This window comes from Branchiostoma floridae, chromosome 1, assembly GCF_000003815.2.
Source record: "Branchiostoma floridae strain S238N-H82 chromosome 1, Bfl_VNyyK, whole genome shotgun sequence".
Taxonomy (NCBI): Eukaryota; Metazoa; Chordata; class Leptocardii; order Amphioxiformes; family Branchiostomatidae; genus Branchiostoma; species Branchiostoma floridae.
The window spans coordinates 18,041,258-18,053,799 of NC_049979.1; the positions used below are offsets into that span (position 1 = coordinate 18,041,258).

General features: G+C 38.5%; 2 protein-coding genes across 2 annotated transcripts; one reads left to right on the forward strand and one right to left on the reverse strand.

Annotated features, from left to right (window-relative positions):
• The first annotated feature begins 51 nt into the window (after positions 1-51).
• On the forward strand, positions 52-7,726 carry LOC118424154 (lysophosphatidylserine lipase ABHD12-like). Its single transcript, XM_035832685.1, has 13 exons — positions 52-312; positions 1,639-1,760; positions 2,131-2,236; positions 2,767-2,886; positions 3,209-3,239; positions 4,269-4,314; positions 4,704-4,833; positions 5,108-5,145; positions 5,409-5,488; positions 5,686-5,768; positions 6,002-6,080; positions 6,519-6,646; positions 7,036-7,726. The coding sequence occupies exons 1-13, from the start codon at positions 209-211 to the stop codon at positions 7,067-7,069; spliced, it is 1,101 nt and encodes a 366-aa protein (XP_035688578.1). The 5' UTR covers positions 52-208; the 3' UTR covers positions 7,070-7,726.
• On the reverse strand, positions 7,408-12,405 carry LOC118424146. Its single transcript, XM_035832672.1, has one exon. The coding sequence runs from the start codon at positions 12,288-12,290 to the stop codon at positions 10,896-10,898; it is 1,395 nt and encodes a 464-aa protein (XP_035688565.1). The 5' UTR covers positions 12,291-12,405; the 3' UTR covers positions 7,408-10,895.
• Positions 12,406-12,542: the final 137 nt, after the last annotated feature.

Sequence of the window (12,542 nt, forward strand, 5' to 3'; positions counted from 1 at the left end):
ATGGAAACCCGCCAATTCTGTAACCAACCAGTGATTGTGATATGAAAAGATCGTGATTGAAACTGTGAAAGGTAAAAGGTCAACCACTAAGTGATCGCCTACGGCGTCAGCTACCCCTAACCTGCTACATTTTCGGTTTTACTGTACTCAAGAGGTACCTTTTTGTCCTCATTCGCGCTGATTTGAAGAGGGCGATATTCGTTACACTATGAGGCTGAGATCCAGAGCTATTGGTGAACCGAACGGCAATGAAGCTCCCGTCGCCCGCGAAACTGCCAACAAAGCTAACCCAGGAACCACTGCAGCTTCTAGGTTTGCATAAGGACATCATTTTTATGGATCTTGTTGTTATGGTGGACACTCTTTTCAGTCTGCATTGCTGTTATTGGTGTTTATCTGCATACTTCCATAAATCACAAGGAACTGGGGAAAAAGTAATAGCTAAACAATTCAACAACGTTAACTTTCTGACTTGACTATAACAAGAACAACGTTTGATCAGCTCGTCTGATAACGTTACCTAATTTTTTATACACCTGTATTGGCTGTAACTGTGGAAGTTATTGTATCCCTACTTGCATGGCTGTAGTACACATTGTGCTGTTTCATTGCTTTTCTCCAGTTTCCAGTTTTGACGCCAACATTTTCGAACACAAATGGTTGTTAAGAAATCAAATGTATTCAAAAACCCTTTTGTATGAAAAGAATATAAATTTATTTTTGTTGGATGTCTGCTTGGATGGAATGTAAAGGCTGTTGTCCTCTCATTGAAGCACATTAGATAATGCACCTCACTAATCAAAAAGAGAAGTACTTTGGGTCCATCCCAGTGTGAGTGAATCAAACCGGGGGGATATGATCCAGGTGTACAAGTTCTTAACAGGCAAGGAGAGAGTTCAGGCAGACACCTTCTTTGAGAGGGCGGAAAACACAACAACAAGAGGACACAGTCTAAAATTGAAGATTCCCCTTGCTAAGTCGTGGTTGAGAGCCCAGGTTTTTAGCACAAGAGTAGTAAATAACTGGAACTCCCTGCCAGAGAAAGTGGTGAGCAGTAAGACAAACAAACCAATTCAAAAACCAACTAGACAAACACTGGAGCCATCTGATGTATGAGCATGCCTAGCCGATGACCTGAAGTGACAAGATCAGTCCACTACAGGAGTCCACTCCTCCCTCGACTGAAGATGGTATGCAGTATGCAGTAAACCTATCAATCTGGTCTTAGGCAGCTTGTACCAGGGGTATAAAACTCAGGTGTGTCCTTGGTCACGCCATGGACATTATACAGAGATAATATCCTTGGTCACGCCAAGGAAGTCAGAAAAAGGAAAACCTCCTTACCTACCAATATACCCAGTCTTTACTTAAAAGTCTTATGCCCAAAGGCAGTTTTCCACTTGCTGACCAACAACAAAAATGCTGGACACCTCCCCTACCCAGCTGCTTCATTCCTTACACTGTAAATTATGAAATAACAGTTTGATATAAAACAAGGAAGAGGTTTTGTTTTAATATCAATAATATAAGTAAACAGAACCTACAGTTTGATAGAGACTGTGCATTTGTCACAGAACTCTGACTCAGTTTGAGCAGCTGGGCTCTGTAAGTTGATTTGTTACTTTGTTGTCTGTTCAGGGGAAGGAGACCCTGGGGACTGCGACGTGTGCTGGGAGGCCTGATTGGAGTCTATGTTGGCATCCCTGTCCTGGTGAAGCTGTGTCCGTCCATCATGGCTCACATGGTGTTTGCACAGATGCGTCAGTAATTGTTTTTTTGATATTTGTAAAACATCCAAAATCAAATTAGAGGGCATAATGTGACTTGCCATCTGAAGTTTATCTATATAAGTTATAACAAAACACTGCCTTGTCACATTGTGCAATATGTACATGTAACATTACTTTAATAAGTTGTTATCAATGATTGAATAAGTGAAGCAACCTTCACTACAGTACAACTGGTAAACTTAATACTTACTTATCCTCTTTGTCCCAGGAGAGGCGGGACTTGCTTCATTTTGGAAAAGATGTGGGTCCAACATATAAAGAGACTATCTAACCATTGGTTACTTAGATGTTTTCCTGTTTCCTATTCCCTTGTTTGAATTCAATTGTTTCATTCCTGCAGTTCGTTGGCCGCTGGCACCTCCACTATCTAACCTAGAGGCTTATGGATTAAGTGGAGCAAGAAATTTCTACCTTCCTTCAACAGATGGGATCCAACTTGGAGTGTGGTTAGTACCTGGGTCAGCTTATAGATATGACAGGAGAGGGTCAGAGTTCTTAGTGTAATGAATCATGTTACTAGGGCACAGTGTAAATTGTCTGTATTAAGTGCCTTGAAACATACACCATTCCCCCATTGGTAGGATAGTTTGTTACACAAAGCGCTGTTTGTATCCTAGCAGATCTCAAGAGCTCATGTGTGTATGTTTATAATAGTTACATGAATGCTGTTTAATGAGTATCAGGGTATGTCTGTTCCATGGGTACTTGATGGAGGAAGTACTTTAGTGCAGTAAGCAGTAGAATAAAGAACTTAATGATTTATTTGTTCATAGTCAAATCAAACTTAATTGCCCAATAATTGTAATGAATTCAATGATGACATGTTTAAGCTCCCATGCAAAATACTATTCTTATTACTATACATATGCTTTTCCATATAGGATACAAAAATGCTGGTAACACTATAAAGTGTAAACAATGTGATAATTGATTTTCATGGGAAACAATGTGGTCTCTGTTTTTATATGTAACTCAGGCACATCCTGCCAGCCAACTTGATCCAGAAAGTTGAGAAGAAAGATGAGGCTTCATTTAATCAAGCTCTTAGCCAATCAAATCCAGTTGTCCTTTACCTGCATGGTAATTCCAACACAAGGTAAGTATAGGCTGACACAATATTTCACCTACCCATATTGTCCCCCAGAAAAGTGTTCAAGGTAACCATTTGCAGCCAGAGGAGTCTTGTTTAATAACTTTTAGGTTACAAAATAGTCCACAAAGAGTTAAGTAAACATAGATGCTGCTCCAAGGAGATGAGTTCTCAACAACTTACTAGTATGTTTGCCTTCTCAGAGAGTAGGTCTCACAATTAGCACAGTCCAAAATACACTTATTACAGTACATGTAGTAAGTCACTATGATTGCATTTCTTTTATTTAGTAACACAGAATTTATTGTACCATCCTGTTTTGCCACAGAGGAGGCTCCCACAGAGTTGATCTCTACAAGGTAGTACACATTTTACACTTCTGAAGTGTCAGACTTTTATTTTACACAGACCTTACCTGTATGAATGTTATATCTTGTTCTCATCGAAATGTGCAAAATAGCACAATTTAGAGTTGAAAAATAAATCAGGTCATTTTTCAGTCAAACCTACCTGATTGTTGAAATAAAATGGCAACTTATTTTTTTTTTACGCATTGGTTAAGATTTACAGGGCAGGTAATATTACAACAGTACAGTTTACCTTTTTTTCTTTGAAATGATTTGCAGTATTGGCTACATTATTAGGTATAAGAGGTATTTTGTTTACAATATATTGTGCAATACTTTGTGTTGCAAGGTGGGCTACAAATGAGTCAATAATCCTTTCTTGTTTGTTTTGAAAGCAAGAAAAAATGTTAATCATCAAAAGTCATTGCTAGTCTCATACAAGGCTGCTCTAATGGTGCCCTTTCACCGCACTTGTGTCAAGCTTGCGTTGCTGCGAGGTTCATTCACTGCGTCACTGTTTTGTTATTTTCTCCGATTTTTTATAATTTAAATATTGCGTAATACGTAAAAGTATGACTTTGAAGACTACAAAATACACAGTACAAAGAAAATTTCTTCTTTTAATATCTCTGAAATTCGTTGAGCATCTTTCAGACCCCGCATTGACACCAGCTTTACACAAGTGCGGTGGGAGCACACCTTAACTGGAGCATCTGTCTTAGCCGGGAGGTGACGTTTGTTTCCCGAATTTGGCAACAAGGATATACCACCTTACACAGCCTACAAGATCAGTGGCAGCCGCTAAAAAAAGGAAGTGAAAAAGTGAAGGAATGTTGTCTCTAATTTGCTTCATATCAATTAGATAAACACGCGACATTTGAATGAGAATGACTGTATATTCTTTTTGTGTAGAAGTCCATAGTATTTTGCTGTTTATAAAGTAATAAGCTAATAGATAAAGGGCTTCAGGTAACTATTTTTTTAAAGGAAATCCTGCATGTTGATCTTGATTATGTTTTGTTGTTGTCGTGTTTTTTCCAGATATTTGCAGGGCTAAATTACCATGTGGTCAGTTTTGACTATAGAGGTATGTGATGTCATGCTGTACACCTTGTTTAGTACCAAGACGGTGCAATCAAATTAAAGCATACATGCTTCATGTGCTAACAGAGATCCAAATGTACATAATACATATTTATGTTGCTTGACAATGTCTAAAATTTCTTTCACGTCTATATCATGGAATTTCTGTCTCCAGTCCATCAGATTCGATAGTAATATTTTACAAAGATTCAGCATGTTTTTCTTTTATTTTTCAACTCTTGTCAAACACTAGCAAAATTATGTGTGGTGATGAACAATAGAGGGTCGGACTGTGCATTGTTAGAGGATACCTCTATAGTACTGTACTAGTAGATAAATTGCAGGTATGTGAGTAGGATGGTCATGAGCTGTGTTTTGTGTCTTGTCTGGCAGGTTATGGAGATTCAACTGGCTCTCCGACAGAAGAAGGAATATGTGAAGATGCCCTGGTGGTACACTCATGGGTGAAAAAACATACGGGAAACTCACCAGTGTTTTTATGGGGACATTCACTGGGGACTGGGTATGTATATCTTTCATTACTGTAATGTCATTTGTACTGGAAAGCAGTGGAAAAAATACATGGTGGAAAATTCCCCACTGTGATTGTGGCTTGATTAAGTTGATAGAAACTTCAATCGTCAGCTGTTTGTAGAAAATACCTCAAAGCTGCATGAGATCTTGACCTGCTTATGTAAGTGTATACTAATGTCAATTGTACTATATGGTTTGTCAAGAAAACCTTCAAGGTATCCTTATGGCATTGTGAATGTTATTCATGTCTTTATAATTTACAGGGTAACATCAAAGATAACCAGAAAGTTATGTGAAGAAGGTGGGACAAACACTTTTGTTGAAATATTTTTCCTTGTGCAATGAATTTGTTTCCAAGATGCCATTCATGAAAGATTATATGGATTTGTCTGTGTTGTAAAATAATGTCCATTCGTACTGACCGATGATGTATTCAGAAAAAAAGGTTTCCTTAGTTATTTGCCTCAAATCAACTAGCTTTGTAGGTTGTTGCTTTTGGATTGTGTAAAAGCTCAAAAATGATTTATCATTTCCATATAAAAGGAAGTGTTGTATTTTGCACAGGTAACTGCCCAGCTGGTGTTGTGTTAGAAGCCCCATTTACAAGCACTCGAGAGGAGTGTTCTGGACATCCGTTTGCCCAGGTACTGCTTCCGCAATCATTTCAGAAAAGTAAAGAGATACATGTCCTTTCTCCATTTCTTTGGCTGTAGAATGATGCTGTTTGAAGAGAAGGATGTCATATTTCTGCATACACATTTTGATTCGTCATTATGATATCTAATCAAGGGATTGTAAAACACACTAATGGCAGGGATGATTGTTTGATGTTGTGTTTCAGCCATGGAGATACTTGCCTGGGTTTGACTGGTTTTTCACAGATGGCCTTGAAGCAAACAATATCTACTTTGAAAGTGATAAACAGTGAGTCGTCCTTTGATATATTTTTTAGATTGTAAACTGTAAGTTTTGTGTACAAAACTAGAAGTCCAATGTAAGATAGCAAAAGGAACAAGAATTAGATTAATGTGAAGTAGTGCAGTGTTCCTGACCTTGTTGGAATTCTTTGTTGTTAACACATTCACCATGTAGTGTTGTAGATGTAGTATTATTCAGTACAATACAGTACAGTTTGCTATGCTGGTGTATTTCTTCAGTGTTGCTGCTATCACATGTCCATTGCTGATCCTCCATGCTGAGGATGACTTCATTGTACCCTTCAGGTTGGGGAAGAAGGTGTGTCTCCGCCTCTCCGGTGTTTACTAGACATTCTTTACTTAAGAACTAAAATGAGTTTGTAATTGGTGCAACATCACTATCTGATGCTAGGTAATGTTCAAATTTTACCTTTATTCAATACTGTGTGGTTGGATTTATACCTATGTCATTTAGCTTATTGCTCAAGAAAATTCAAAACGTTAGTCAGTGCTGCATGAGATTGGTTTGTAGTCCTTAACTTTCAGTAGCCAATCATGCTTTTCTCTATAGCTGTAATACCCAAGTGAATAGTAATTTTGTAGAGTGATTTCGGTAATAGACTCAAAATCAGACTGAAGTGAAAATGAAAGACTTTGGTATTAAGAAAAAACTTTGTTTGATATGGACTTGGAAGTTGGGTGTGCTTTGTAACCCTTTGTTGCTTTCAAAAGTTCTCCATACTTACATATTTTTCAGCTATATGAAATTGCCAAGGAAACCCGACCAAGAGATGCTCCACCTGTAAATTTTATAGGTTACGACAAATCCCATGGCTATGGACACAAGTACATTTGCAACAGTCCTGCTCTGCCACAGGTTATAAGGTAGGTTAACCAACAGGAGTAGGTTTTGCTTAGATGAAACACCGGATTGTTGTAGTCACACTGTACCTTCCCTCAAACTATCCCAGTATGAACAGATCAGAAAAATTATTGAAATAACTCAATAGGTGCAGAAGAACAAGGAAGTCTTGGTTTTGACAGCTTTTTGTTTTAAATTGCACATTTTTCCATTGTCACAAATGTACAGTTAAAAGGCAATATTGATTGGAATTATCTGTGCTTTTGACCAGACAGAGGGACATTTTGATTTCCCTACTGTAGATATAAGCCACATCCTTTAACTGAAGAGTTTCATCTTCTTCTTTTTCCCCTACACCAGTACACCTTGCTGGTTATCATGCCTGACAATCATATATTTCCATACTTCACAGGGAATTTGTGGAAGGCTCTCCACAGAAAGTGTGATGTGAGTCATGCTGCTTGAAGAGGTGTGGACCACTACACGACTTTGCACAAGACAATGCAATGTAGCATTTTTAAGCAATACTTAGCTCAGTTTTCAGATGTGTTTGTGCCTGTTTTAGCTCATGAACAGCCAGGAAGTGTGATACATGTATAAGAGACTTATGATCAGTGGCTGAGTATTTTTAATGTAGATCTTTTTGTAGTACCCATTGCTAGTAGGAACCCAAGTACCCATTGCTAGTAGGAACAATGTTTCAACAGAAGCTGTTGATTGTTAGATTGAAGAAAAACTGAATCATGTCAGCCTTGTCTGACATTACTTTAATCAGTAATCAACATACTCCTCACTGCAAATACTTGGTCAGATGAGTATTTGTTATATAATGAGCTCCCCATTGACTCAGTCTGTATTTGTATTGAAGAGATATAGAGATGTAACAGTAAGGCCATGTTGGTTTGGTTACATGGATGACATTCCCTGCCCATAAATTTTTGACCATTTCTAAAAATAAAGTTTTTAATCAAAACAGATGTAAAATGAGCAAATATATGCTGTAGATTGCAAAAAGAAATACCAGAAGTGGATAGTAATGTCATAAATTTCTTAAGTCAATTCCAAAGTCAAGGAGCAAAATGTGAAAGCGCAAAAATGATATTCGTACACCATACATGTGTGTTTATCCATTTGTTTAACCTTCCCGACCACATAGATTTCACATTGAAAGCAACTTTTTTTGGCCAAAAAAATCTCTTTTTTTTATTTGCATCAGTTTTGGACTTTCCAGAGGATATCATCCATATAATCAAATCAACAATAAGATGAAAATTGGGAAGTGCCAACTTGATTCCATGCCATGAAATAATAGCAGTGCTGGAAACTAGGACAGATTCACCTCAGTTCTGGTATGTTTTCTGTCTGTGAGGTTGGACTAAGTTGCTTTTCTTGTGCCAACACTTTGCCATTGAAGTTATCTATTTACCAGCTTCTCCACAGGTCGACATCTACCGGGTGTTTTTGTTTATTTACGTTCAGAAACCAGTACAAGTAGCCATAGTACAATGCTAACACAAAGATATACTAGTACACAGATCAAACTTTCAATGACCACTGTCTCCTTCTTCAGGATCAATACTGATGACTACTGTAAATGCAGAAATGTTCGCGGTGGATTAATGTTCGCGGTTTTCGCGGTGACGGCTTCACCGCGAATTTAAAACCACCGCGAACTTTTTTCTATAATGGTATTAGACTGCAGTCTATGGCGTTACTGCGAACTTAAATACACGGCGAAAAGTCCTTTTTCCCTCTACCGCAAAATGAAATCCCCGCGAAATTAAATGCATTTACAGTAATCACTTTAGAACTTTAACTCGCGAAAGGTAGATCTACAGACATGTGATCCTATTAACATGTGAATTCCTGTACGTGAGCTGAGTTTTGTGTTAACGGGTATGATGAGTAGCCAGTGAAGCCCTCTGTATTTTGTATCTACTCACACTTTAACTGGCAGGTTCTGCTGTAAGACCGACTTGTACAGGAAAGTGTTTGATACTTGCTGTGGACACAGGCAAGGCTGTGTCAACATAGTCAGGGTACAATATTTTTTTCACATTGTCCAAACAGGCAACTGACATGTCACAGATGGCTTTTTGTCAAGTACCCCTTCCATTCACACAATGTAGGTTTGGGTCAACTGGATGTCTTTTTCAGTCTATCAACAATAGGTTGATGTGTTACTGTGGGAACAGTACATTATTTGTATACATCTCTTTTCTTTATCTGTTTCAATTGTTGACTGTTCATCAATGCTTGAGTTTATTGATGCACCCCCTCAAAGTTCAACACACATACAATAACTAGCTTCACCATTGTCATTAAACAAAAAACATTTGATGTGACAAGTCTTTGTCCTGATTGTTACCTCCATTAAGGCATTGTCTTAGAAATGTTTTGTTTTATTTTGTTACAAGAAAAAAACATTCTCACAGAAGATCTGTAAGAAGAAATTAAAAAAGCCACTCTGCAAATATAAAAAATGTTTTTCATCATCAAGATTGTAATCATCAAGATCAAGGGTTAAGACCTTATCTACATCTATAAATATACACATTGCACAGTAGTAGTGTTACAAATGTTGTGGTTTATTTAATCGTGGAATTGTTAACAGTTAATCATCAACAGTTTGTAGAGTACTCTACTAATGTTTAAATATTGGAACATTATTCAATCAGTGAAAGATAAAGATGCCACTAATCATCTGTCCACTGTAAATATGGAACTTTCCAATCTATTATCAAAATTACCCTTTTCTACATCCTTACTACAGGGAATGAAGGTTATTAGTCAATTAAGTTAACCACCTTCACCTCAATTATCTAAAACAGACTTTATCTAAAAAAGACTGCAACATCAGAAACAATAATGTGCTAAAATTTGTTGAATGATATAAATAATGTTGATTACTAAATATATTTCTGATTGTAACCTGTGGTCGAAAACAATTGCACATAAATCAATCACCTAATCACATAAATCAATAATCCATCTATATGGCTCCAATCTACCCATGGACCATGACATCATTCATTCCAAGCTACTGCAACACAAAGTATACAGGTCTTTTTCTTCAATTTTGCTGTAAGATACCGAATCTCATGGTACAGTCTGCATGTTACATGAGGTAAACCCAAAGGCTGTATAATATAGGCTCAGGCTATCAACTGATTGCATAGATCTGCTAATGAAAATTCCTGAAACACAATAACTGTTACAGATCAGGTCCCATGGTACAGGCATGAGCCTAATGATATCGATTTTTTTCACCACTCAGGATGATTAAGGGACAAACCATTGATACTTGCATAAATTACTTCAAAAGTGTACCAAATTGAAGAAGCTGCACATTGTTGACAGTACCAGCTTCCAAGAATGCAGATTTAAGCAAACCACAAAGATTGTTCATCTGCAAGGAAAAATTAAATTTTGCTGTCGATGTCAAATTCTGCCCCAGTAACATACGTGGTTGATCCCCAATGTAACAATGTCAATAGGGCACAGAACCCCACATAAAATATTAACATTCTACAAAACCAATACACATAAGAGGATATCCATAAGATACTGCTTTGAAATTCAATACAAATAAAAGGCGTAGCTGAAATAGACATCATGGGCTGCTTTCACCTATCACATACTATTTTGATCACATTGTTTGCTATGGCTCGCAATATTTTGCATATAGTAACTGACAATGCTCCAACATTAATATTTAATCAGATTCTAACATCTGCAATGTCATCACCCTGAACACCATACAACAATATGTACATAGAAGTCAACAAATACAAATACTTGTGCCAGGCAATAACACCCCAATGGAACCTGAGAAACCCGTTAACCATCTATAGTCATGTAATTTCATACCCTAACAATTACACTGCCATGTTAGAATGAGTTAAGAACTTGTATTGCTGTATAAACTTTTAGGCAGGTAACAAATGTTGTTACTTAGCTCCTTACATACATGCTACATTTGTTAATTTATAGTAGTATTTTGGTGTGACAACAATACAGTCAACTGTTCTTAAATTGTGATTGTTTGTCTCCACCTGTCATGACAAACTGTTGTCATGGCAACTCCACATGCAAGACAATTATACTTTGTGTGAGTCAATGTGACTGTATCTAATGTTGAAAAACTGCATGCTCTTAATCAATAATACTATAATTGAGATAAATTTATATGCAACAGTAGCTGGTTAATATCTATCTGTGCTTCTCCACCATGTCATGGTTAAGCCAGTCAATAAAAGAATGCATCAGTTATTACACAAACCAGGATGTTCTTCCAAAGCCTTGCGCTATGCTGCATAGGATGATTTTTGACTCATCAGCAGATTCAGCCTCAAACACAAAGGCAGTGAAATTTCTGGACACGCTGCACTGTGTGTCCCCGGCAATGAAGGCAAAGTACTTTGTCATGTCGGAACGTCTGCCACAAGAGGATATCTCAGTATAGGAATGTTTGGACAGTTCCTTGTTTGTCTTTAAGTCAGTGATGATGACCTCTGTCTCTGTCAGCTCAACATGGACCTCCTTGTTCTCAGTTATCTGTTGCTGTTTGTTTTGCTCTATGGCTTTCTCCACAGCACCCTCTATCTCTGCGACATCGCCATATCTCCCAGTTGAAACCTGGCCAACATATTTTGCATTAAACTCTGCTTTTCCTTCTGGATCATGTACTGGCGCTTGTTCTGGATAGTCCTGGGGTAGCAGTGCGTGTGCTGGCATAGGGGCTGGGCCTTTCTTGTTCAACTTTTTCACTTCAAATTCCTTCAGCTCCTCCTTCAGCTTCTTTATCCTGCTCACCAGAGGTGGGTAGATGGTTCCATCAGGAAGCCTACACTTGATGACAGACACGTACACAGGCCAGCCCTGATGCTCCCGCAGCAGGCTGTTTACTTTCCCTTGCTTACAGCCATACAGACTTTCCTGGTACAGCTCATCCACGATGTCTCCTGGTTCAATCTTGTTGTCTTCTCCAGCGACTCCATTCTCTTCCACTTTCACCACAAAAATTCTGTTATCCAGATACCTTATAGTCATCCCTAGAGATGTACATGGCACCAGTTCAAGTCTCTTGTACACAGGGATGACCCAGGACTCATCCAAGAAACTGGCATTCTTTATATCAAGTTCAAAGTTAATGTCAGTCAGGGCAAACAACAAGGCCATGAGGGCTTCACCTAGCGGCGGGTTAGCAATGATAGACAGCCCACTATCGTACCAGTACTCGGTTAGTCTCGCATTTCTAAGCAGATGTTCTACAGGGACACTCACGATTTTCTTGGCCAGGGCAAGTCTGATGAAGCACCTGCCTCTTCCTTGCAGAGTACGTAACTTGGGAGACGACTTCGTTAGGTCTATGGCCCGGTTCAGGAAAGGATTGTACTTGTCATTGCACACGTAGTTTGGAGTTGACTCCATCCATGACCAGTAATCTCTTTTATTGATGCCAAACAACGACCCTGGCTGTTTCAGGCCTTTCCTCAGTATCCTCTCCAGTGTTTCACACAGTGGCTTCAGTAACACACAGTAGTCAGTGATGGGTTTGGGCTCTTCCTTCAGCTTCTTCAGGATCGTCTGCAACTCCCTCAAAAGGGGATCGCTGATTGCCATTTTGTTCCAGCTGCGGTCCGATGTCTTGCTCCCGTTCTGCATGGCTCTGGGGTCCGACTGTCTGCACAATATTCCAGACACGGAACCCGCAGGACCTGTCCGACCGATACCGCCCCTTTGCCCCTTCACCGTCCTATATTTTGTGACCTCACTGAAACTAGCCAATTATTCTGCTCTGTCGATTCGGTTTGAATTTACTAGTAACGTCAGCGTTACTGCTTATAAAGTCAAGGATTATTTTTAAAAATCAACAACCACATGTGCGCCAATTTGAGTAGACAGAAACTTGGACTT

Coding starts and splice junctions, on each gene's coding strand:
- LOC118424146 (XM_035832672.1), bottom strand. CDS start 12,290: ATGCAGAACGGGAGCAAGACATCGGACCGCAGCTGGAACAAAATGGCA.
- LOC118424154 (XM_035832685.1), top strand. CDS start 209: ATGAGGCTGAGATCCAGAGCTATTGGTGAACCGAACGGCAATGAAGCT. Junction 2,887..3,208: donor CATGGTAATTCCAACACAAG/GTAAGTATAGGC, acceptor GTTTTGCCACAG/AGGAGGCTCCCACAGAGTTG. Junction 5,489..5,685: donor CTGGACATCCGTTTGCCCAG/GTACTGCTTCCG, acceptor GTTGTGTTTCAG/CCATGGAGATACTTGCCTGG.